Source organism: Mustela nigripes, chromosome 6 (genome assembly GCF_022355385.1).
Source record: "Mustela nigripes isolate SB6536 chromosome 6, MUSNIG.SB6536, whole genome shotgun sequence".
NCBI classification, from domain to species: domain Eukaryota; kingdom Metazoa; phylum Chordata; class Mammalia; order Carnivora; family Mustelidae; genus Mustela; species Mustela nigripes.
In genome coordinates, this window is record NC_081562.1 from 85,950,829 (window position 1) to 85,975,243 (window position 24,415).

Genomic DNA, 24,415 nt, shown 5'->3' on the forward strand with positions numbered 1-24,415 from the left:
CCAAATATAAAGGCCTGTAGGAGCTCTGTAACATCAGATTCTTGTTTCCCTTCTTGAGATCTTCCTCCTTTCTCCTGTGTATCTTCTTGACCCTCTGGCTGCTCCAGCTCCAGCTCCTTTGCTGCCCTCTACCTCCCCAGGATTCCATTCTTAGTCCTTTCCGTTCCTACGGATTTCCCTTAGTGGAGTTCCACAGAGCTGTCCTGTCCAATTCCCCATCAACACCCTCTCCGGGCCTTTGGGGCAGACTGGCTGCTACTGTGCCAGTCCCACGTGAGCCACGTTAGTTTGCTATTGCTGCCATAAGAAATCACCACAAACTTAGTGGTTTAACACAATACAAATGTATTATCTTACAGTTCTGGAGGACAGAATGGGTCTCACTGGGCTAAAGTCAAGGTGCTGGCAGGGCTGTTTTCTCTGGTGGCCCTAAGGAGGATCTGTTCTCTTGCCTTCTCCAGGTTCTAGAGGCTGCATGGGTTCCTTGGCACATGGTCCCTTCCTCCATCTTCAAATCTCTTTCTGAAACTGTCTGACTTTCTTGCCTCCCAGTTTCACTTATAAGGGCCCTTGTGATTATATCAGCCCCGCCCAGACATCCAGAACAACCTCCCCTCTCAAGGTCAGCTGGACAGCAACCTTCATTCCATCTGCAACCTTAATTTCCCTTTGGCATGTAACATAACACATCCAACAGGTTGTGGGGATTAGGATGTGGATACATCTGGGAGTGGGGAAGAGGAGGAATTTTTCTACCCACCATCTCAGCTAGACTGGACAAAAAAGAAAAGACAAATATGTAAATGATAGCAGGCCCTTCAGTGAGGCGCCCGACTGGACTAACATAGAGCTGAGGTGAGAACATTGCGGAATGGCAAATAGTTGTGGGAAGAATTGAATGAGGGATACAAGGGACAAATGGCTATCTGTACACTCTAGGTTTCAAAAAGAAAATTAGGCTGCATTTTATAAGACAGTTCATGTTTGTCCCTGACAAATCTCCCCATGCTAAAAAGACCATTTCTATTTCTGGAGGCTTTCAATATTAATCCCTTAACTCAGAATCCTTTGATGAGCCTGAGGATATTGTCCAACCTTCCCCAAATTTTCCAGGAGCTTTAGAATTAGGAAACCTAACATACGATTTTTAATAATCAAAAATGGCCCTAAACAAGTGAAAATATTTTGGAGCTCACTCACAACACATGAAATGCTACTCAAAACTACTGTGAGATACCATTTCTCACCTATCAGAAAAGACTTCAAAAGTCTGACCACACATTCAGTTGAGCAGGCCATGGAGAGATGGACATTTCCAGAGAATGCTGATGGGAATATAACCTTGTACACCTCTTGCGGAATTTGGCAATATCTAGCAAAAGTATACCTGCATTTACCTTTTGGCTCAGCAATCCCACCTCTAGAAATTCATCCTAAGGCTACACTTCCAATAATATGAAAACGCAGATGCACAAGATAATTCATTATAGCACTGCTCGCAATGTTCCCAAGCTAGGTGTTCGTACATATCAATGCTTGAATAAATTACGGCTTCTGTAGTGGAGTTCCACACACCTGTAAGGCAGGAAGATACACAGAAGCTCTATGAAGTGATAGCATGTGATTTCAGGGCGCTGTTGTTAAGTAAATAAGAGCTATGTTAGGTAAAACTATCTACGGATGTTAGGTAAAACTATCTATCTTCTCCATAAAAAAGATGGGTAAATAAGAAAACACATTTGTATGTGTTTATTTTTGCAAAAAGAAACTTCAGAAGAATAAAGGAGACCCTTGGTTATCTATAGTGGGTGTGTGGGAAAAGAGTAAAAATAAAGGGGAGAGAGAAGTGATACATTTTTAACTGTATTCTTTTAGCTGTTCTTTTAGTTTTGATTTTGGGAACCTTGTTGATGTCTTACATAAAATACACAAAAGAATGTCTCATGTAAAATAAAATGAAAAATGAAGGGACCCTAAGATGGAAAAATAAAAAATAATCTAATTGTAGGGGCACCTGGGTGGCTCAGTTGGTTAGGCATCTGCCTTTGGCTCAGGTCATGATTCTGGAGTCTTGGGATCAAGACCCTTGTTGGGCTCCCTGCTTCTTCCACTGCCCCTTACCCCACTCATGCACTCTCTCTCACTCTATCAAATAAATAAAATCATTAAAACACACACACACACACACACACACACACATCTAATTGTATTACAAACTGTATTCCTAACCATGTTGATACAGGAGGGGAAAAAAAAAATCACCCCAAGTAGCTCTTGTTCCAAGTAACTTTAAAAAAAAAAAACTTTATTAACATAGAATTCACATATCCTAAAATTTAGCTAAAGTATACAATTAAGTGGGTTTTGAAAAAAGATTATTAAATCTATTTGAGAGAGAAAGAGCATGACCAGTGAAGGGCAGAGGGAGAGAATTCTTTTTTTTTTAAGATTTTTTTTTTTTAATTTATTCATTTGACAGAGATCACAAGTAGGCAGAGAGGCAGGCAGAGAGAGAGGAAGGGAAGCAGGCTCCCCACGGAGCAGAGAGCCCAACTCGGGGCTCGATCCCAGGACCCCGAGATCACAACCTGAGCCGAAGGCAGAGGCCTTAACCCACTGAGCCACCCAGTGCCCTGAGGGAGAGAACTCTTAAGTGGACTCCTGGCTGAGTGCAGAGCCCAATGCAGGACATGATCCCAGGACCCTGAGATCAGACCTGAAGTGAAGGCAGATGCTTACCTGACTGAGCCCCCTGGGCACCCCTACTGGTTTTTATTATATTCAGAGTTGTGCAACCATCACCACAATCTATTTATTTATTTATTTATTTATTTATTTATTTATTTTTAAAGATTTTATTTATTTATTTGACAGAGAGCTAGAAAGCACAAGCCAGGGGAGTGGCAGACAGAGGGAGAGGGAGAAACAGGCTCCCCAACAAGCAGGGAGCCCAGCGAGTGGCTAGTTTTCAAGACCCCAGGATCATGACCTGAGCCAAAGCAGATGCTTAACTGACTGAGCCACCCAGGTGCCACCATCACCACTGATTTACAGTTTTTTCATTAACCCCTGCAAAGACTCTGTAACCATGAGCAGTCCCTCCCTATTCTCCCCTCACTGTCTCAGAGCTCTAGGCAACCACTGATCTATTCTCTTTCTCTATAGATTTGCCTATTCTGGACATTTCATATAAAGGGAATCACATATCATACGGTCTTTTGTGACAGACTTCTTTACTTAGCATGTTTCCAAGATTCATCTATTAGGTACACATAACAGTATTTCATTTCTTTTTATGCCCAAATAATATTCCATTGTATGGACATATCACATTTTATTTCTCCACCAAATGATGGATGTTTGGCTTGCTTCCATTTATTGGCTACTGAGAATAGTGATGCTACGGATATCTGCACACAAGTTTTTGTGTAGAAATGTGTTTTCATTCCAAGTGATTTTTGAAGACTGTATTTTGACTATTTTCCCTCTGACAAAAAAGAACTATAAAAATATTTAATAGGCTTGTTTTTCACAGAAGTATGGGTCAGAAATTCTGAATTTTTTGAAATGAATTTTTGTGTGCTCTAGAATTAAGCAAATAAATAAATATCCTGAAGATAGTAGGAGCCAGTTCTCTCAGAGAGAAAGGAATCACAAATATGAAAAGGGGAAGACTAGAATGAACCATGTGGCACTGGGTTGAACATGGAGATGTTACTACTGCCTTATGATTTTAATATAGATACATAGGAATAGAAATAGACATAGATATAAATCCTAATTCTGTCTGCTGACAGGGTATAGAAGTAATGACACTCCAGTAACAATGAATACCTCTAATGCCCAGAACTTGGTTTCTATATACCACTCTCCACTAAAATGAATCCGGGCTCCATAAAGAAATAGCTGATTTCAGGGCTGGGGCAGAAAAAGTACAAAGTTAGCCTGGAACATCTTGTTATGCCAGAATATAAAGAATAATATTTGAAGAATGATGGGGTCATGTCAATAGGACATAGAAGCCAGCTTAAAGGGGCTCCTACTAGCCAAATCTGGGGCAATGAGACCTTCAAAATAAATAATGATAGTAATGGATTATAAGCCACTGAATGAAGTTGATAGTCATGAGTCCAAACTGATATAAATGAATAATTACATAGAAAAAGAGAAAAAAAATGCAGGGGTGGGATCACCTGGGTGCTCAACTGGTTAAGCACCCAATTTTCTTTTAAGATTTTAAAATTTATTTTACAGAGACACAGTGAGAGAGGGAACACAAGCAGGGGGAGTGGGAGAGGGAGAAGCAGGCTTCCTACCAAGCAGGTAGCCTGATGTCGGGCTCGATCCCAGGATTCTGGGATCATGATCCAAGCCAAAGGCAGCCGCTTAATGACTGAGCCAGGTGCCCCAAGCATCCAACTCTTGATTTCAGCTCAGATCATGGATTCAGGATTGTGGGATTGAGCCCTGCACCAGGCTCCGTGCTCAGTGGGAATCTCCTTGGGATTCTCTCTCTCCCTCTGCTCCCCACCCCCTAAGAATGTGCACACATGCATGCTCTTTCTAATAAATGAATCTTTTTTAAACATTTAAAAAAATAAAATAGGGAAGAAGGGAAAACAATTCCTTCTATTAGAATGCCAACTGAAAATTATAAAAAGAATGATGGATTTAGAAAATTACCATCTGGGAAACATATTAATTGATTCGGGCAAGGATCATCAATGGGTGCTGAAATTAATGTGTATAAGTCTGATAAATAACAATGTATTTTTATAATACTGAAGTATCTCCTCACAAAATACTTATTTAGTATAAAGAGAAAAAAATGGTAACTTTACAGTAGAGAAACTGGCAGACAGCACATTTCCCACAGAAATTAGCAGTTGAACTGGTAGATTGAATAAAGATCACCCTCACTAACGCAGCTGAGCATCAACAAATCAACTGAGGGCATGAACGGAACAAAAAGGCAGAGGAAAGGTGAATTTGCTCCCTGCCTATGCCAGGACATCCATCTTCTCCTGACCTCAGACATCAGTGCTCCTGGTTCTCAGGCCTTTGGTCTTAGACAGGGACTTACACCATTGCCAGCTTGCAGATGGCAGATCATGAGACCTCTCAGCCCCCACAAACACGAGCCAATTCCTACAATAAATCTCATCTATAAGTATATATACATGAATACAGGCATATGTGTATGTATGTATGCATATATATCTCCTATTGGTTCTGTTTCTCTAGAGAATCTTGACTAGTACAATGACTAAGGAAATGTTCCAAGTTAAAGGAAAAGAGACTTGACAACCAAACACAGTATGTATTCCTGAATGAATCTTAGACTATGGGAAAAAAAGTTGTCATTAAGGTCATCATTGGGACCTTAACTGGTGAAATATGAATAAAACTTCTTGCTTATAGTATTACAGCAACACTAATACTCTGATTTTGACCATGGTACTATGGCTACAGAAAAGAATGCCCCAAATGCCTACAGAAGTTTTTAGGGGGTAGGGTGAATCAGCACGCGACTTGCTCTCAGATGGTTCTTAGGAAGAAGGGGAGAAATTTGTCTTTGGAAAAATGATAAATCGAATGTGGCTCGGTGTTAACACAAAGGAACCTGGGTGTCGAACGTGAGGTTCTGTGTCGTATTCTGGGAGCTTCTCTGTAAATTTGAACTTACTTGAAGAATTAAAGTTATAAGGAAAAAACCATGAACGCTACCTGGTCCTCTGCGCTCATCTTTGCAGCTGCAGTCAGAAAGAGGTGGTGAACCAGGACTTCCCCGAGGCCTCAAATGCTGGAAGGTTCGGGATACAGCGGACGCCAAAGCAGCGTCCACCACCAGCTCTTCCCAGGCTCGTGCTTCCGGTGCATGCGCAGGCGCAGACGCAAGGCAGCGGCTCACTCAGCACCTTCCTCCGCCCGCCTACCTGCCTGGCCCTCAGATTGGCCAAGGGCGTAGTGACATCACGTCCTTCACAGGTGGGCACTCGTGCAGCTTCGAGGCTCTCCAGTAGTCACAGGTGTGAGGGCCTGGCCTCCAGGTGACCCCAGACAGGCCCGTGGCCCTCAACCCGGGATTCAGACCCCAGTGGGTGCCCTTCTTGCAAGTGCATATTCCTTAAAGACCAGACTCTTGGTCTCAGATGGCTAATAATGCCCACTGCCACCCAAGCCCAGTGTTGTAACAGTGGGCCCACTTTGCTCTTGATTTGGGGTCCTGGAGTCAGGTAGTGAGACTCAGAGCCACAGAGGGAAGTTGGGAGCTCCCTGTGAAGGCAGAGTAAAAGGAAATTAAGTTCTTCAAAGACTTACTGGTTCCTTAATTTGAAAATCTAGTGTTTGTGGTCCAGGTGCTGTTACTAGTGAGTTTCCAAGCAAGGGATGTGGAAACCTCGGCCAATACCAGCTGGCCACACCCCCTTGGGGTGGGACAGCGTTGTTTCTGGGCTTTCCTATTGTCAATTAGTGGGAAATTGAACATATCCGTGTCCTGGCCTTACAAAGCCTCTTCTGATCTACAGCTTCCTGTGAAGGAACACCAGGACACAGCAGGTGGTGTGGTTTCCCAAAGGTATGGTTCTTATGCCACTTACCAGGTTACAATTTCTGATGAAAGCTGATTCATAGGATGAAGTCACCGTATTTGAGTTTTTAGATGAAAATGGTGGGTTGCACGGATAACGGACTGAGGTGCTTGCTAACCATGGTGATTGTGATTATAGTTGCTCTTGCAAGTTTCCCTCATTCCTGTGTAGACAAGGAAGATTATTTCCATTGTCTAGCATAGCATGTGGTAGGTGCTTGGTAAATATCTCAATGTCTTTATAATGCTCTGCACATTCTGAAGAATTGCAGTGATCACTCTCCCATCACTTGTAAATTTGGAGGTAATTTTGCCTATGTTGCCACTGCCATTGTTCTTTACAATGGCATTTTGTAAAAGTATTCTCTTACTGTTTGTGGAAGAAGTCCCAATGATTGAGGTTCCCAATGATCTCAAATGCTGAGCAGTGAAAAGAGACTGAATAACCCGTTTATGATCTGTCTTTATTCAGTATTCATGGAATCTGATTATCATCACCTCTCATTATCATCACCTCTCATTACTTTTACCCCTTACCCCAAACAAAATGAAATGATTCCATAATGAAAAGGGTGAAGGAAATATCATGTTTATTTCAATTGAGCAGACAGGCATGGATCAAGCAAATTGAAGACAGATGAACATATGATCCACAATATACTGGGAGAGGATAAATGGATTTTTAATGATTTTCAGCAACCACATTTATCCCCTCCTGTTACTAGTGAGAAAAATGTCTGCAGATAACCAGTGGTCAGCAGATGAGGAAGAAGGCCAACTCTCCCGACTGATCAGGAAATCTAGGGACTCCCCCTTTGTCCCCATAGGTAAGTACAATCCTTGACTGGATACTAGAGAACTGTTTGTAATAACAATGCATTATCCAGTATCTTTGAGGAATGAAATGTTTTCTATCACTTAGAGTTTTTCAGGTAATTTTATTTCTTTAACTCCCATTCATTAGAGGTCTATCTCAAATTACTAATTCCTAGCCACTCTAACTGGACCACACTGAATGAGCTTTAATACTTCTGTGATGACTCGAGATCATCAGCAGCATCAGCTTATTATATTGAAAGTCTTAGTGACCGAGATGTATAGGGGTCTTTGTCCTCTAACTCCAACCTTTAAGTTCTTATACCCAATTGTTTACAGATTTTTCTGTTTCTTCCAGATAATATTAAGTACAATCAAAAACTTCTGCCTCTAGTATTCTGTGGCATCAGAAGCTAGATACACAAGTTTAAAAGAATTGTGAGTCAATTCAGAGTAAGGAGGCTCTGAATGAAAGCCTAGGCTACCTACCTGTCTGTACACTTGAGAGCATGAACTTTGTGATGTTCAAGTTCAACGGCCCTTTGTGCTGGTTTCCTGATGTGTTCCAGAGGTTGAGGTTGATGGTTAAGTAAACTCTAGATTAAAGAAGTGTTATTATAATTAGACCTGGTCTTAGCCTCTTTATCCTTCCCCAACACAGACTTAGTGTGTTTACATTTGGAATAATACTGTATGTATCTGGACTTAAAAAAAAATTCTAAGCACCAATATTATGTTTTAAAACCTAAGCTTTCTGTTTCTTCTTTTGGATGCTTAAGCTAATCTAAGCATTATTATATTCTGCAGCCATGACTCTTTCCTAGTGTTCATTTGGTCTGGAAACTATTAAAATAATTTATTTAAATAAGACTTACATTATGTAAGTTATACTGATGTAAGTGATTAATTCCTTAAAACCTTCCCAATAGGTATGTTATTAGGTTTTCCTTGTCACTGCAAATCTAGCAACTTCATGTCATTATTTGCATATCAAAAAGAATCAAAATTTTACTTTATTATAATATGTTGTTTAGAATTTAATTTGATTAAAACTTGATAATAGCATCCATAAAAAATGGAAGCAAATAATATTAGAGTGATTAACTCATATTTCTAGCATTTTTAACTAGAAAAACAATTCATAGAACTAGGTGCCACTTGAACAGATCACTATCATGAAGAGACATTAATCACTGTGCCTATCATAAATTAAATTATTTTTCCAGAGACATTTAGGGTGATTAAAGTAGAAAGATAAAAGTGTTTCCAGCTAAATTCAATTATATACAAACTACAGAGACACTATACGGAAAACAGTAAAGGTTCTGACTTTCATCTCTGAAGGAAACAAAACCAATTTAACTAAGAACAGAGCCTTGATTTGATAAGGGAAGAGAATCAAGTTTTTGCTAGATAAATAAATGATAAAATTTGAATATATATTGATGATTAGTTTAGCTATGGTTATTTTAATAATATCTACTATTTCTTGCTGCAGGATAGTGTCCTGCACAGAGAACTTACAAAACATTTTTATTTATTAAACAACTTCCATCATTACAATCTATTTGTACTGTTTCAAACTGTCTTATGATCACTGTTAAGTCTGTGCATACATTACATATATACTGAAGTTCTGTGTTGATCATTTGTTTTTGCTCCTTTCACTTAACATATTCGTGTGTACATTTCTGTGTATTAGCACTGCCCATACTTAATATTTTTTTCACAGCTATGGCAGTCGTCCCTCTGTTTGGGTCATTTCAGTTTGCTGTTGTCCAGTTTTTCCTCATACATAGTGTAGCTTTGTGTCAACTTCTTGATGTTTCTCTTGCTTATTTCCCAGGAATATGAATTTCCAGAGCAGGAAGCACGTTCAGTTTAATACCACTTATTATATATTGTCAGCGTTCTTTTTTTTTTTTTTTTTAAAGATTTTATTTATTTATTTGACAGAGAGAAATCACAAGTAGATGGAGAGGCAGGCAGAGAGAGAGAGAGGAGGAAACAGGCTCCCTGCTGAGCAGAGAGCCCGATGCGGGACTCGATCCCAGGACCCTGAGATCATGACCTGAGCCGAAGGCAGTGGCTTAACCCACTGAGCCACCCAGGCGCCCTATTGTCAGCGTTCTTAAGATGGGGCTAAACTTACAGAGCTTTCAGCATGGTACCTGTTTGTCAATGTATCTATTACTGTTTTTTGCAGTTTTTGTTTGTCATTTTAATTTTTATTTCATTTGCTAATCAGCTTATAAAATATACACATAAATGCAATTATTCTCTTACTTCCATCTATTAAATGGATTCTGAAAGAATATATCCTCACCCACCCGTAGAGACACACGTGTGCCAACACAACTAATCAAAACTTGCTATCCTACATAAATACCAACTGCATGCTATATATTAACAACAAACATATGGAAACTGGGGGCGCCTGGGTGGCTCAGTGGGTTAAAGCCTCTGCCTTCGGCTCAGGTCATGATCCCAGGGTCCTGGGATCGAGCCCCACATCGGGCTCTCTGCTCAGCAGGGAGCCTGCTTCCTCCTCTCTCTCTCTGCCTGCCTCTCTGCCTACTTGTGATTTCTGTCTGTCAAATAAATAAATAAAATCTTTAAAAAAATATATATGGAAACTGAAATAAAAGCATTACAGTATTCATAATCACTCCAAAGAAAATGAAAATGAAATCACTCCAAAGCTTACATACATGCTTAGCAAAACATGCATATAATCTGTATACTGAAAATTACAAAATGTTAATGAAAGAAATCAGAAAGGACCTAAATAAATGTGAAGACTACATGCAGTATTGTGTCCATGGATTGAAAGACTAAATATATAATAAAGAAGAATATAAATACAAAGAATGTGTGTCAGTTCTCCCCAAATTGACCTACAGGTTTTGTGTAATACCTTTCAAAATCCCAGCAAGGTTTCTTGTAGGTAAGACAAGCTTACTCTTAAATTTATATGTGGGGGCGCCTGCGTGACTCAGTGGGTTGAACCTCTGCCTTTGGCTCAGGTCATGATCCCGGGGTCCTGGGATCAAGCCCCACATTGGGCTCTCTGCTCCACGGGGAGCCTGCTCCTCCCCCTCCCTCTGCCTGTCTCTCTGCCTACTTGTGGTCTCTCCCTGTTAAATAAACAAATAAAATATTTTTTAAAATTTTAAAAAAGAAAATTTATATGTGGGGGCGCCTGGGTGGCTCACTGGGTTAAAGCCTCTGCCTTCTGCTCAGGTCATGATCTCGGGGTCCTGAGATCGAGCCCCACATCAGGCTCTCTGCTCAGCGGGGAGCCTGCTTTCTCCTCTCCCTCTCTCTGCCTGCCTCTCTGCCTACTTGTGATCTCTCTCTGTCAAATAAATAAATAAAATCTTAAAAAAAATAAAATAAAATTTATATGTGAAGGCAGAAGTCCTAGAATGGCTAAAACAATGTTAAAAAAATTTTTTAAAGGATAACATGGGTGAAATCACTGTACCTGATATTGAGGCGTACTAGATCGCTACCTAATCAAGAAAGGGTGGTGTTGCTGGAGGGATAAATACACAGATCAACATGATAGAAGAGGGAAACCCCAAAATAGACCCATACTTTTATTATGCGAAGTCTTCTCTAGTTCTCTGTCAAAATATGGCATTTTGTCCTCCCCATTTTCTCTAAAGTCTACTTTACCTTCTTTCAGATGTTATAAATATGCTATTCTATTTTCCTCTAGTTTTTATTGATATTTTTGTTTTGTTTTTTACATTCAATTCTAACTCATGCAGAATTTTTTTGTAGGATCTGCTGTGAGATACACATTCAAATCAGTTCTCCATACTAAAAAAATTGTACCAATGGTATTTATTAAATAACTATTCCCTTATCGGTTATTTGGTTATTTTGATTTGTCATGAATTAAGTTCTCACCGTGTTTTAAATCTCCTTCTGGAATCTTTCCTATTCAGTTGATCAGTTTTCTGTCTTAGAGTCAATTATATAGGATCTTGGTTGTCACAGCAGTATCCTCACCCCGTGATATTTGCAGGGAATACGGAAATACTTGTGTGCTTCTGGAGTTTTCTAGAGTCACAGATCTTTCTGCAGCTACATACTTCTTATGCAAATATTCATACCTTTCATCTCATTAAAATTTAAGTATCTCATTTTATAGAAGATCAAAATTGTTACCACTATATTTCCTCCTTATTTGATAAGGAGCAGAGAGGAGTAAAGCCAAACATTCGAAAGGCATGCATGCTGGGAGGTTTGGTTGGTTTGCTCACTGGCTCAGTGACTTGTCCCAAATAAAAGCCATGCACAACAGGAAATTATGCCTCAGGAACATTAGAAATTACTACACTACAGGATTGAGGTTTTTCTGGGAAGAGTCAAAACTGCAAATATTGAATCCATTAGTGTTAAGGGTCTATTTTTTTATCCAGCATCGTTCCTCTTATGTATCCTTTGGTATCTGTCCTGCTTATCTTCCAAGTACCGACCCTTTAGACACTCTTCTATTCAGCTCTCTAAATCTTGGGGATTCTAGCCTACTATTCACATAACCTCATTTTTTTAATTTACAGGAATAGCAGGCTTTATGACTGTGGTGTCCTATGGTCTTTACAAGTTAAAGTACAGAAAAGATCAGAAAATGTCCATCCATCTTATTCACATGAGAGTTGCTGCCCAAGGATTTGTTGTAGGAGCTGTGACTCTAGGTAACCTGCTTAATTTCTGTCTTATATTCAGCTGTCTTTGAGAATATTTTAATTTATTTTAGAAAATGAATGTTGGGTCAAGGTGATATAATGGAGGAAGAAGGGTAAGAAAGACAGTGAACCTCACTTGAAGTTGATTCCCTGTAAGAGGCTTTAGTCTCTTGGTATTTTAAGCACTGAAAGAAAAAAAAACAGTAGACAGAAGGTATAACTTCCAGTTATAAAAGAGGTAAGTCCTGGGGAACCCAAGTGGCTCAATCTGTTGACTCTTGATTTCGACTCAGGTCATGATCTCAGGGTCATGGGATCAAGCCCCTCATTGGGCTCCAGCCCCACACTGGGCTCCTCACTCAGTGGGGTGTCTGCTTGTCGCTTACCCCCTCCCTGCCCTTGAATATGCTCTCTCTCTCTCAAATAAATAAATAAAATCCTTTAAAAAATTAAAAATAGGGGTGCCTGGTTGGTGGCTCAGTCAGTTAAGTGTCTGCCTTTGGCTCAGGTCATGATCCCAGGATCCTGGAATGGAGCCCTGCATGGGACTCCCTGCTCAGCGGGAGCCTGCTTCTCCCTCTCCCCTTGCTCTTTCCCCCTACTCCACCCCCCCACTTGTTCTCCTTCTCTTTCACTCCCAAATAAATAAAATCTTTTTAAAAAATAAATAAATAAAAATAAAAAATAATGTATGTGGGGATGTAACGTACAGCATGGTGACTCTAGTTAATAATACCATTTGGTATATCTGAAAGTTGCTAAGAGAGTAGATCTTTGAAGTTCTCATCACAAGAAAACAATTCTGTAACTATGCATGGTTACAGATGTTAACTGACTTGCTATGGTGATCACTACATTATATGCAAATAATGAATCATTGTTGTACACTTGAAACTAGTATAATGTAGGACAATTATACCTAAAAAATTTTTAAAAGGTAGGGAGCTTAATTTTAAAAATGTAGAGAACCAGATTATGGGTTCTGTTATTTTGTATAGTGAAAGGAGCAGTGAATAGTTTATACCCTAGGTAACCCAACTAAAGCAGTGGTTCTAGACTCCAGCCTTTATCACTCACCTAAGTCATAGTTCCCAGGCTACATGAACAGCAGGTATAATTATTAATTTAGTTTAACTGGGAAGAATACATTTTTAGAGCCCACAAGCCTCAACATCTGTTCTCCTTTTATTCCTAGTCTGAGCAATGGGTAAACCTTTTTAAATTAGTCTATAAATTAAGCAATACTAAACACAGTCGCATCCAAAGAACAGGTGTAAAATTATTTGGTTAATACATCAATGGCTAAATCAGATAGTTCTCTCAGGAAGTCCACTTTGGGACCTAAATTATCTAACTTTCTTTTCGTCTACATTAATGAGAACAAGCCACCATGTTCCTAGTTCTCCTTCATGCTGTGCAGAGTAGAGTCAGCCTAAGCATGGGTCTAGGATTATGGAATGATGTGTGTGGGGCTTTGCATGTAGGGGGTTACATGGTTACATCTTATTACCATGAGCTGTGATATGCAGGTGTTGAACAAAATACAAGAAACTTCACTACAGAACTATAGTGCTCATTTTCATCAATTAGCTATTAGCAAATAGCTACTGAGCACTTGCTATGTGCAAGGCCCTGTGCCAGTCTAGAGATATAGAAATAAGACTCAGTCCCCACTCTCAGAGTGGTCAGGCTCCTTATGGAGAACAACCAAGAACAGAAGATGGTGGTATAAAATCATGGATATCATGACAGATAGCACAGGTTGCTCTGGAAGCATAACACAGAGGGGAGCCTTGAACGAGTGCGGAGAGTCCCGAGGAGGCGTCTCTCAGGATGTAAACTATAGGAGCCAAGCACGTGGAGGAATTAGGTAGGCAGAGAGGAGACCAGGATTTGAGACAGAGGTCAAAACAAAGGCACAGGAGCATGGCACCTTACTAGGACTGGACATAGCTTGGTGTGGTAAGTGAGTCAGTCAGGGTTTGAGGAGAGAAGCAGAGCTACCAGCTGTAATACAGAAGGAGACATTTATTATAGGCATTTGGCATTATGTGATTGTGAGGCTCTTGCATATGTATCAGCAGCTGGGGCCCAAAGTGGGCAAGCACAAGATGTAAAGTGAGAGAAGCAAAAAAATCTAGAACTTGCAAGGATGAGCTGGGAACACACATGATGAACTGTTTGGAACCTTTGTGGATTTCTCACCATCTCTAAGCCTCTAAATTCGATGACGGCAGTGACAGAGGACAAGATGATGCCCTTCATCTGGGAGCTGGCCAAGGAGTCAGAAAAGGTGAAGGAGGAAATTCAGCAGAAGCCACAGTAGCTGTACTCCCTAGTTGTTGCCCCATGCCAACGAAGGGGACCAGAAGATAACCAAATATGCTGCCTTCCGAGCATAAAATGTATTTGGCTGTTGCTTCACTTCTGCCTTCTAAATCGTATGCAAAATGTCCCTTCTGCAGTAACTCACAGAATAAAAAGAAATGAAATCTGGAAAATGTAGTTACAGTTTAGCTAAGCTGACACAATACAAATTCACCCTTGTCTACCTCTTGTCAACCTGGCATCCATATACACCTCTTTTAATACACTTAACTTTGAAATAAAGACAATGGCAAAATCAACCATTCAATGTATAACCAAAAACATGCTAATTCTCTCCCAAAAGGGGACACAAAAATCCCTTTCTCCATCTTTGAGTGGTGTGGATTTGTCTTTGAGCAGAGTCCCATTTCCCTTTGATATCCTAAAGCTAAATCCTGAAATATAAGGATAATTATCATTAGCACTTCTTCCATTAGATGGTAGATAAATGGAAGTGGCAAATAAAAAAATCATTAATGAATACACAAATGTATTCAAATCAAAATAAGGAAGAAATATTCATAGCTGTCAGACTTTGTTTCTATAACTGGTCGGATGGTCATGCCTGGTGTTATAACCATGTTCTAGCCATTTTATACTCCCTTTGCCTTCAATAAGCACCTTGGCTATTCAAGGTTATTTGACAAGGTTATGGTGACCCATACCATCATTCCTAAATGAAGACCATTAGCCATCCTGCTTATATTGGGTATTGTTTTCCATTGTCTTTAATCACAGGACATGGGAGTACTAAAAAACGCCCCAGAAGAAATGCATTCCAGACACACACCTCCTTATCCTATTTGTATTCTGTAGCACTAACCTAATTTCCCCTTGATAGATCAGATCGATGTAATGGACTAGCATGATGTCCTGTGGAATGGAGGGATGATCAAGGTCCCTGCAGACTAGATTATGGCATAGGCTGGAGACTTCAGGCAGTCTTGAGACAGAATAGTGAAAGTATACTCTTGGCCCAACTGAGTGAACACACACTGCTTCTGATAGTTACTAAAAGGTATACAGGAAAAAAACAATCAACCAGATTACTAGCTGAAAACCAAATAGTAAATATGTTTATACCAATACACTCTAGCAATGAAACCACACCTGAACGGCAGCTGCAGTCAGAGTGATCAAGTTTATAGAAATCCATTATCTTTGTCCAAGATCCACTTGTCTTCTGGCAAAAGAGGCATACTGAATGCCTGTGCGGTAGGAATCACCACTCTAGGATCTTTAAAGTCCTTCATGATGGTACTAATCTCTATAATCCATCTAGGAATGCAGTTTTGCTTTGGTTTACTCTGTTGGTAGGTAGAGGCAAGTAGAATGGCTTATGGTTGGCTTTCCCGACCATAATAGCTTTTACACCACAGGTCAGGGAACCGATGGGAGGACTCTGACATTTGCTGGGTTTGTCCATTCCAATTACACATTCCAGAACTGGGGAAATAATTCAGGGTCCCACCAGGTCAACTGACCACCTGACCTCCAGAAACTTCTAGCTTGGCTGGTAGAGCACCCTAATTCTCAAAGCATCAGTATCAATTCAAAGCCAATACTTAATAATCTCCCACAAATGTGATTATTTGCCATTCCTCGTGCACAGGCACCTTGGTGAGTGGTCATGGATCCCTTTAGGAAAGGCTAGATGGAGTATTTACAGTATTTATATTTTTGGCTGTATAACAGGGTCTTTTCTTAAGGAGATCTGACCTCTCCTTTATTCAAGGGACTCTGGGTCCATAAAGTGATTCAGTCTGAGAATTTTTCGGGGGCCATGGCTGTCTACAATGATGATTTAAGTGAGACTTCTACTCACCAAACTGGGAGATTTTCTGTGTATGCACTGCCCGCCACTCTTATGTCTAGGGATACCACAATCAGTTAGCCAATGCCAAAGAGCTTTGTGGCCTAGACTATGCTTATTACAGTTTGGTCTTTGCTGCCCATTATAGTACATCATGCTCTCCTTGTCTCTGTCGCTTAAATGATGCCACGTGGCCCTGCCACTCAGGATCCCATCATCTCCACTGAATTCAGGGAGCCTAGCAATTCCCACTGTCATTTCTGGCTTACAGAAGACAGTCACAGAACTCTCCAAGGATGCCAGAGACTCCCTTCACAAGTGTATTTCACATAGCCTTGGTGAAGGAAATAGATATATTTAGGGGCTGAGGGAGGAGGATAAGTCCACTTTAACATTCCAATCTCCCTAGGCCTTTGGATACCTTCCTTAATGGTGGAGTTTCTTAATCTCAGCACTACTGACATTTTGACTGAATATTCTTTGTTGTGGGGGGCTGTCTTGTGCATTACAGGATGTTTAGCAGCATCCCCAGCAACTATCAGGCAAACAGCACCCACCAACCTCGAGTGTGACAACCCAAAATGCCTATAGACATTGCCAAATTTCCCTGGGGAACAAAACTGCCCCCTTAAAGAAGAATGACTACCAATGCAGAATCCCTGCTGTACCCTGGATGTAAACCAAGAAAGCTCTGCATTCCAACTTCATTTAGTGGAGATTAACTTTCATTCCAAGTTTTAGTCATTCGCAGGAAGGAGTGCAAAGGAGTCTCAGTCATACAGGGGTTCAAGGACCCTATTTCACAGAAACCTGCCCATAGGTCCCATCCTAATTTTCAATTTTCCTATTTATCCTATTAATTGAATTAATTATCCTATCCTATTAATTGAAAATTATGCTAATTTTCAATTTTCCTAATCCCACTCTTCCCAAAGCAATGCCCTAACTTTGACATAAGAGATTCTGTGAGGTTGGGAATTTTATTATTGTTATGATTAGTCACCATCAGGATTAGTTCCTTTGTATGTTTTTCAGAAATATCAGCCTCATTGCTACGGGAGCTGAGTTTCTTTCTGGAAAGTCATAAGGCTTTCAGGTCCCTCAAAGCACCTGGATTAAGGAATTGAAAACCCTGAGTCCCTCATTTTGTGTTCCCAAGTTCTCCAGCACACTTAGAAGAAACCAGCCTAATTATTTTTCTTATCTCCACTAAATGTTCTCATACAGTAAATACCTGATCACCCAAAGCCCGTTTTCTATAGATACCTGATTAAGGTTTTCTATAGGTGACAATCTAAAAAGATGTTTTACTACTGCATGCCTTAGACTGCTAGCATCCTCTTTACTCCTGGAAAAAAAAAAAAAGGCCATTAATATCTTTAAATCCAAATCAGATCACAGAACCAATTCCAGATGACCCAGAACCAATTCAGAGAACCTACCCTCATGGCTATGCTCCTCTGGAAGCTTCTGTACCAAAATCTGTACCAGTCAGGATCAGAGAAGCAAAACTATCAGTAGTGATATGTAAAAAGGGATTTTTTAATAGAAATATGACCCTAACCATTTTTTTTAAAGATTTTTTAAAAACATTTTTATTTATTTATTTGACAGAGAGAGAGATCACAAGCAGGCAGAGAGGCAGGCAGAGAGACAGAGGGGAAGCAGGCTCCCTGCTGAGCAGAGAGCCCGATGCGGGGCTCTATCCCCGGACCCCGAGATCATGACCTGAGCCGAAGGGGGAGGCTTAATGCATTGAGCCACCCAGGCGCCCCGACCCTAACCAATTTTGAGAGCTGATTAAACAGTCCATATTAGACTGTTGCTTATGTTCCTAAGGCTGGGGCCTAAAGTTAACAAGGCAGCAGTTGGGAAGGAAAAATTAACTGCGATCTTCAAGGAAGAGCTGGAACCCACAAAGAGAAACTTGGGTCAGTCTCTTACTGACTCCAGCTTTGATCATGGTGTGACCTGTAGGAGAAGCTGGACCCTCAATCATGGAGTTCATCCACTGGCTTAGGAGTTGAAGAAGCTAAGAGGAGGAGATCCAGAAGTTGCTGAAGGATCTGTGGGTCTGACTGTTGTCCCACAATGTCAAGGTGAGCCAGCAGGTGAAGAGCAACAGCCAGCACCTGGCTCCCTGCACCAAGCCTTCCAAGTGTAACAAGAACACAGCAGCTGCAGCTTCGACTTTCCCCTTCAAACTTCAAGCAAAATGTCTCTTACGAGCCAAGCTAACCCAGAAATATGCAGGGACAGAAATTCTGCCCCTGCAAAAAAGCAATTACAGCCCAGCAAAACTGATAGAAAACAAATCCCTGATCAATGTCTACAAGCTGAGGCGTTAACTAAAGGACACATTCAGTGGAAGTTTTAAAAAGGGGAGTATAGTAGTCAGGATAGCAGCTGAGAAAGGCGCCTGCCCAAACGCAGGCAATGTGAAACCGTTTGAACAGAGGGTCACCCTAAGAAAAGACAGAACAGTGGTTATTTATGGAAAGGAGGAGGTATGGTCAGAGAGGGAAAGCTGGGGGGCTCCCAAGATGCTTCCCATATTCTATTTCTTGACCTGCAATTCCAGGTCATTGCCTCTGCAACTGTCTGTTAATCGGGTCATTTAGATTGTGTCTACCATTTTCCATGCGTATTCTATTTCACTATGAGGAAAAGGAAAATGATTACAGAGGATTTGTAAAGCAGGGGTGAGAACAAAGGCAGAGAAGAAGTCAATTAGGTGATGAACTAGGTCTGAACTAAAGCAGGAATAGTAAAAATGGAGAGGAGGTGGATTCTAGAAACGTTCAGGACTCAGCAACTAAGTGATTGGGAGAAGGAAGGAGGGAGGAAGGAAGGAAGAAAGGAAGAAGTCAAGGATGATTCCCAGGCTTCTGGTTGGGGCAGCCAGATAAACGTGTGCCTTCACTAGTATAAAGAATGAAGAAGAACAGGTTTGGTGGGAGGATAAGTGCATAATGGACAAAACAGTAATTGCTATTAATGAGTGTTTATGCTGTGCAACCATTCTGCTTTCTATATCACTATCTCAATCTTTTTTTGTAGGTAAACTTCATTAAGCTTTTATTTTCATTCCAGTATAGTTAACACGGCAGTGTTGTTAGGTGTACACCACAGGGATTTAATCTTAATAAGCACCTCCTTCACACCACCGGGTGCACCTTAGCACGCTCCTGTACCGCTGCCAACTGCCCACAGCACACCTTAGCTTCCCAGAGACTGCTGTTACTGCAGAGACCAGCCTCTAGGGAGTTCCCAGGCCACCTGCAACTTCTAACTAACTGGCTGTGAATTCAGGGGTTCCCAAAACTCCCTCAGGTTTGACATTTCACTAAAACAACCTAAGAACTCAGGAAAGCTCTATACTGACTAAAGTTTTATTATGAAGTATCTAAATCAAGACCAGGCAAATTGAGACACGTAGGCTAAGGTCTGGGAGGGTCCCAGACTCAAAGCTTTCTACCCTTTCCCTATGGAATCAGGGCATGTCAACCTTCCAGCACATCCATGTGTCCACCACCGGAGAAACTCTACTGAGCTTCAGCATCCAGAGTTTTTATTGTGGCTTCATTATGTAGGCATGATTGACTGAATCACTGGCCCCACGACAGAACTCCATCTCTAGCCCTACTCCCCTCCCTGGAGGGCTAAGAACCCTCTAATCCTATGGTTGGTCTTCTGGCATGACTAGCCACATCCTGAAGTAGGATCCTGAGAGGCCACTGTGGGTCATCCCATTAACATAAATTCAGGTATAATCCAAGGGGCCCATGAGTAACAAAGATACTCCTCTATCTGAAAAAATTTTTTTTAAAGATTTAATTTATTTATTTGACAGAAAGAGAGAGTGAGAGAAAGAGAGAGCGCACACACACAAGTAGCGGAATTAGCAGGCAGAGGGAGAGGGAGAAGCAGGCTTCCCACTGAGCAGGGAGCCTGATGCAGGGCTTGATCCCAGCACTCTGGGATCATGACCTGAGCCAAATGCAGATGCTCAGCTAACTGAGCCACCCCGGTGCCCCTCTCTATCTGTGAACTTCTAAGCATTTTAGAAACTCTATTGTAGGAACTCCGAACAAAGACCAAAGTCTTTATTTACTAATAATCCCCTTTCCAGATAAGGAAATGGAGTCTTAGAGAGAAAAAAATTCTTGCTAATAATCACCTGGCTTATCAACTCTGGGGCCTGAACTCTTAATTTTGTATTATACTGACTGAGATGCCTATGGCAGATATCTCCAAATTAGAGTACTCTTACTTTAGGAAATGTATAAGGAGATCCATGGGTATGCGGGAAGAAAATTTTTTGGTTTTTTGGGGTTTTTTTGTTTTTTTAAGATTTTATTTATTTATTTGACAGAAAGAGATCACAAGTAGGCAGAGAGGCAGGCAGAGAGAGACAGAGAGAGAGGAGGAAGCAGGCTCCCTGCAGAGCAGAGAGCCCAATGTGGGGCTCGATCCCAGGACCCCGGGATTATGACCTGAGCCGAAGGCAGAGGCTTTAACCCACTGAGCCACCCAGGCACCCCGAAATTTTTTTTTTTTAAAAGATTTTATTTATTTGACAGACAGAGATCACAAGTAGGCAGAGAGGCAGGCAGAGAGAGAGAGAGAGAGGGAGGGAAGCAGGCTCCCCGCTGAGCAGAGAGCCTTATGCGGGGCTCCATTCCAGGACCCTGAGATCATGACCCCAGCCGAAGGCAGAGGCTTTAATCTGCTGAGCCACCCAGGCGCCCCGGAAGAAAATATTTTTATCTTAAAAACAAAAAAAGCTTTACTCATATATAGACTAGCCATAGTACATTTATATTGTTTATAAATAAATGAACACTTTGAGGGGCATGCTCAACTTATTTATGTATAATTCAGAAGTGTGGCAGCCACCTACCTATGTATGTGGAAATTTGACATATGGTGTAATGAATATATGGGTCTCACATTAAAAAGAGAGTTCTAACTTGCTTACCAGTGACGCATTCACAGGTGTGAATGAGGTGAGAAAAGAGTTGAGATCAGAACTCCAGGAAATACCAACATTTAAGAGGCAGGCAAGAGGTAAGCCTTACCTGTGTCTAATAAGCACAGGGAAATGAGTTCTGCAGTTCTCTCTGCATCTGAGAATGTCTCCATAGATACCACAGTGCATCCAGTAAACATGTTTTTGCCTTGGATTTTATACATCTGTGATGGTTCTACTACTATTGTGTTAGGAAACTGTGCAGACAGCTGCCTCAGCCAGCTACAGGGTGCCCCGAGAACAACCTCACCCATCCTTTTTTCTCTGTGCGCTCCCTGAAGACAAGAACAGTGTCAGGAAAAAAAAAAAAAAAAAAAAAAAAAAAGGCAGAAGGAAAGGAAGTAAAGAATTTAGGTTAGACAATGTACTAAATAGCTGGTGTCTTGATAATTGATGTGGACGGAGCAGGAGGTGAGCAGACTCCTTAACCTACTGTGGATACAAACACTTGCTGACGTTCCTGCAACACAATGAAACAACTCTACCCCTCAGGCTATTTCCCTTGACTACTTACCCGTCTGGAAGACCTCTCAGCCTAAACTTCTGGGAGACCTTTGTCTGGAAGACCTCTCAGCCTAAACTTCTGGGAGACCTTTGTCTGGAAGACCTCTCAGCCTAAACTCCTACCTAATTCACCCACTAGACTGCCGACCTCTAGAAGCAAGGATTCTGTCCCTTTACCTTCTTTTCCCTCAAGACACTAAACACAAGGAGGCCCTGAAGAGAGGTGTGCTAGATTGAGATGTCTATTATTTCTATGTTATTATCTAGCCAAGTCTCCCCACTCTCCTTACTTTTGCACCAATATTTTAAAATTCAAATTCTAGGGTGGCATAGTGACATATTATAAATTTGGATTGAGATTTATATGGATCTTAAAGGGGTCTAACTTTTTGGGATTGGTTGGTTTGTCTGGAGCCATTTATATGATCCAAGCCAAAAGTTAATAAGATGGAAGACATTTGTTTGTTTCTAAGTTGAAGGACAGTTTTGGAAAAATACAAGTGGAAGAAATTCAGCCTTCATTTTCCACAGATACTGTATTGATATATATTTTTTTGTTTCTAGGTGTTCTCTATTCTATGTATAAAGATTACATCAGACCTCGGTTCTTCAGTGTGTCCAAAAAATGAAGCTACATCTAAGATAAGAAGCCTTCTGAAAACTATTCATTATGAAGAATTCTCAATATATAGCAAATTATACTGCAGAAAAATGAGACAGGATTCTCATACCCTTGTATAGTAAGTCTCAATTGTTTACAAAGTTGATTTCCAAATCAAAAATCACAGTCAACTCAACGCCTGGGTGGCTCAGTGGGTTAAAGCCTCTGCCTTCAGCTCAGGTCATGATCCCAGGGCCCTGGGATCAAGCCCCACATCGGGCTCTCTGCTCAGCAGGGAGCCTGCTTCCTCCTCTCTCTGACTGCCTCTCTGCCTACTTGTAATCTCTGTCTGTCAAATAAATAAATAAATAAATCTTTAAAAAAAAAATTTCCTTGTTGTCTTTCAGAACCTAGGATAGGATTTTCTGACTTTTAGAATTTTTACTTTCTAGTTAGTGGCAGAAAATAATCTATATTATGCCAAACCAATATGAAAATTAGAATTTATAATAGTGGCTACAGAAAAATTATCTATATCCATATTAAATGTAATACTCTATTCATCACTTTATTCTCTCTGTGTAGGGCAAAGTAATTAGAGCTTTCATAAATTCTTTTCAAGAACAGCAAACAGTTATAAGAGAAGAATGGTCATGTTGTTATTTAAATTTGGTTTACCACTGTGTACCTTACTCTAATCTAAAAACATGACTATTTTGCCACAAACATAAATGTTTAACATTTAAATATATTTATGTATTCATTTTTATACTTCTTGAAACATTTTATAGGAGCACAAAGGTAAATTGCTAAAAAAAAAAAAAAAAAAAAATCCCTTTCCCCCAGATGGCAATTATGGGGGTGAAAGGAGTTAGTCTAATGCTATTGCTAATCTGGTCTGACACTAGAAGACACAGAAACCAAAGCAGACATTAAATGTTAACTATCTGTGACCTCAAACTCCTCATAACTGCCCACGCTTCTAAAAAAATTAACGAGACTTTGTTGAAGTCCCAACTGTTGTGACTCAGATCTACTTCCCTAAAACTCCAAGCCTGAAAAAAAAAAAAAACCAAAATGAAAATGTATTCACTGAAATAAAATCAAGAACGTACTATAAAATGATCTGTGATGGTGATTTCCTTTTCCTTGATGTCTCCTGTAGTGGACGGTTAATCTGACAGCAAGGTGAAGTCTAGTATTTGGGAAAGGAAAAGATGTAAGAATATCTGAAAATACGTCTGCATTCCAGATACTAACCTATTGTTCTGTGTATTATATACACTACTCTCCATTGGCACAGGTAGTAATTTTTAAAATTGTCATCTACCTATCAGGAGGCTCTTCTAGTACCTGTTTTGGTCAACACTGTCCTCTTTGGAAAATAGGCAAGGAAGAATCCAATTACTTTATTCCACTAAATAGTCCAGAGCTAGATCTACTATGTTCCATGGAGGTTAGGGAAATTGAGAACAGCTGGCATAGAAACATCATCCTTCAAGATGATTACACAATGAAAAGAAATTTCTAATCAGGCTACTGAAAAGATTCTACTCTCTAAATATAGACTCTACATTAAAAATAGACTTAAGGGGGTGCCTCAGTGGCTTAGTTGGTCCAGGGTCCTGGGATGGAGTCCCACATTAGGCTCCTTGCTCAGCAGGGACTCTGCTTCTTCCTCTACCCCTTCCCCTCACTATACTCTCTCTTCTCTCAAATAAATAAATAAATCTTTAAAAAATAAAAATAGACTTAAGTGTTTAATTAGAAATGGGCTTTTCTCATAAAACCCAGTAGGTTCCAGAATTTATTAATTTTACTCTGAGAGAACTTCAGTGATATATTTATTGCTTGAAAAAAGAAATGCAAGGTATTTATTTACTAAGAGTAGCTATGCATGAGAACTCACAAATTGTGTTTAAATTAAAATGGAAAATCATCTACGGGCACCTGGGTGGCTCACTTGGTTAAGCATCTGCCTTCAGCTCAG

The 24,415-nt window shown here is 40.5% G+C and overlaps 1 protein-coding gene across 2 annotated transcripts; it reads left to right on the plus strand.

Moving 5' to 3' along the window:
* The first annotated feature begins 5,654 nt into the window (after positions 1–5,654).
* HIGD1C (HIG1 hypoxia inducible domain family member 1C) lies at positions 5,655–22,766 on the plus strand. 2 transcript variants are annotated; one of them, XM_059403113.1, is made up of 5 exons: positions 5,655–5,988; positions 6,531–6,580; positions 7,318–7,419; positions 11,983–12,117; positions 22,389–22,766. In XM_059403113.1, the coding sequence occupies exons 3-5, from the start codon at positions 7,326–7,328 to the stop codon at positions 22,451–22,453; spliced, it is 294 nt and encodes a 97-aa protein (XP_059259096.1). In that variant the 5' UTR covers positions 5,655–5,988; positions 6,531–6,580; positions 7,318–7,325; the 3' UTR covers positions 22,454–22,766. The 2 variants fall into 2 exon arrangements, with proteins under 2 accessions (XP_059259096.1, XP_059259095.1); XM_059403112.1 differs by lacking the exons at positions 5,655–5,988; positions 6,531–6,580 and having other exon boundaries at positions 7,177–7,419.
* Positions 22,767–24,415: the final 1,649 nt, after the last annotated feature.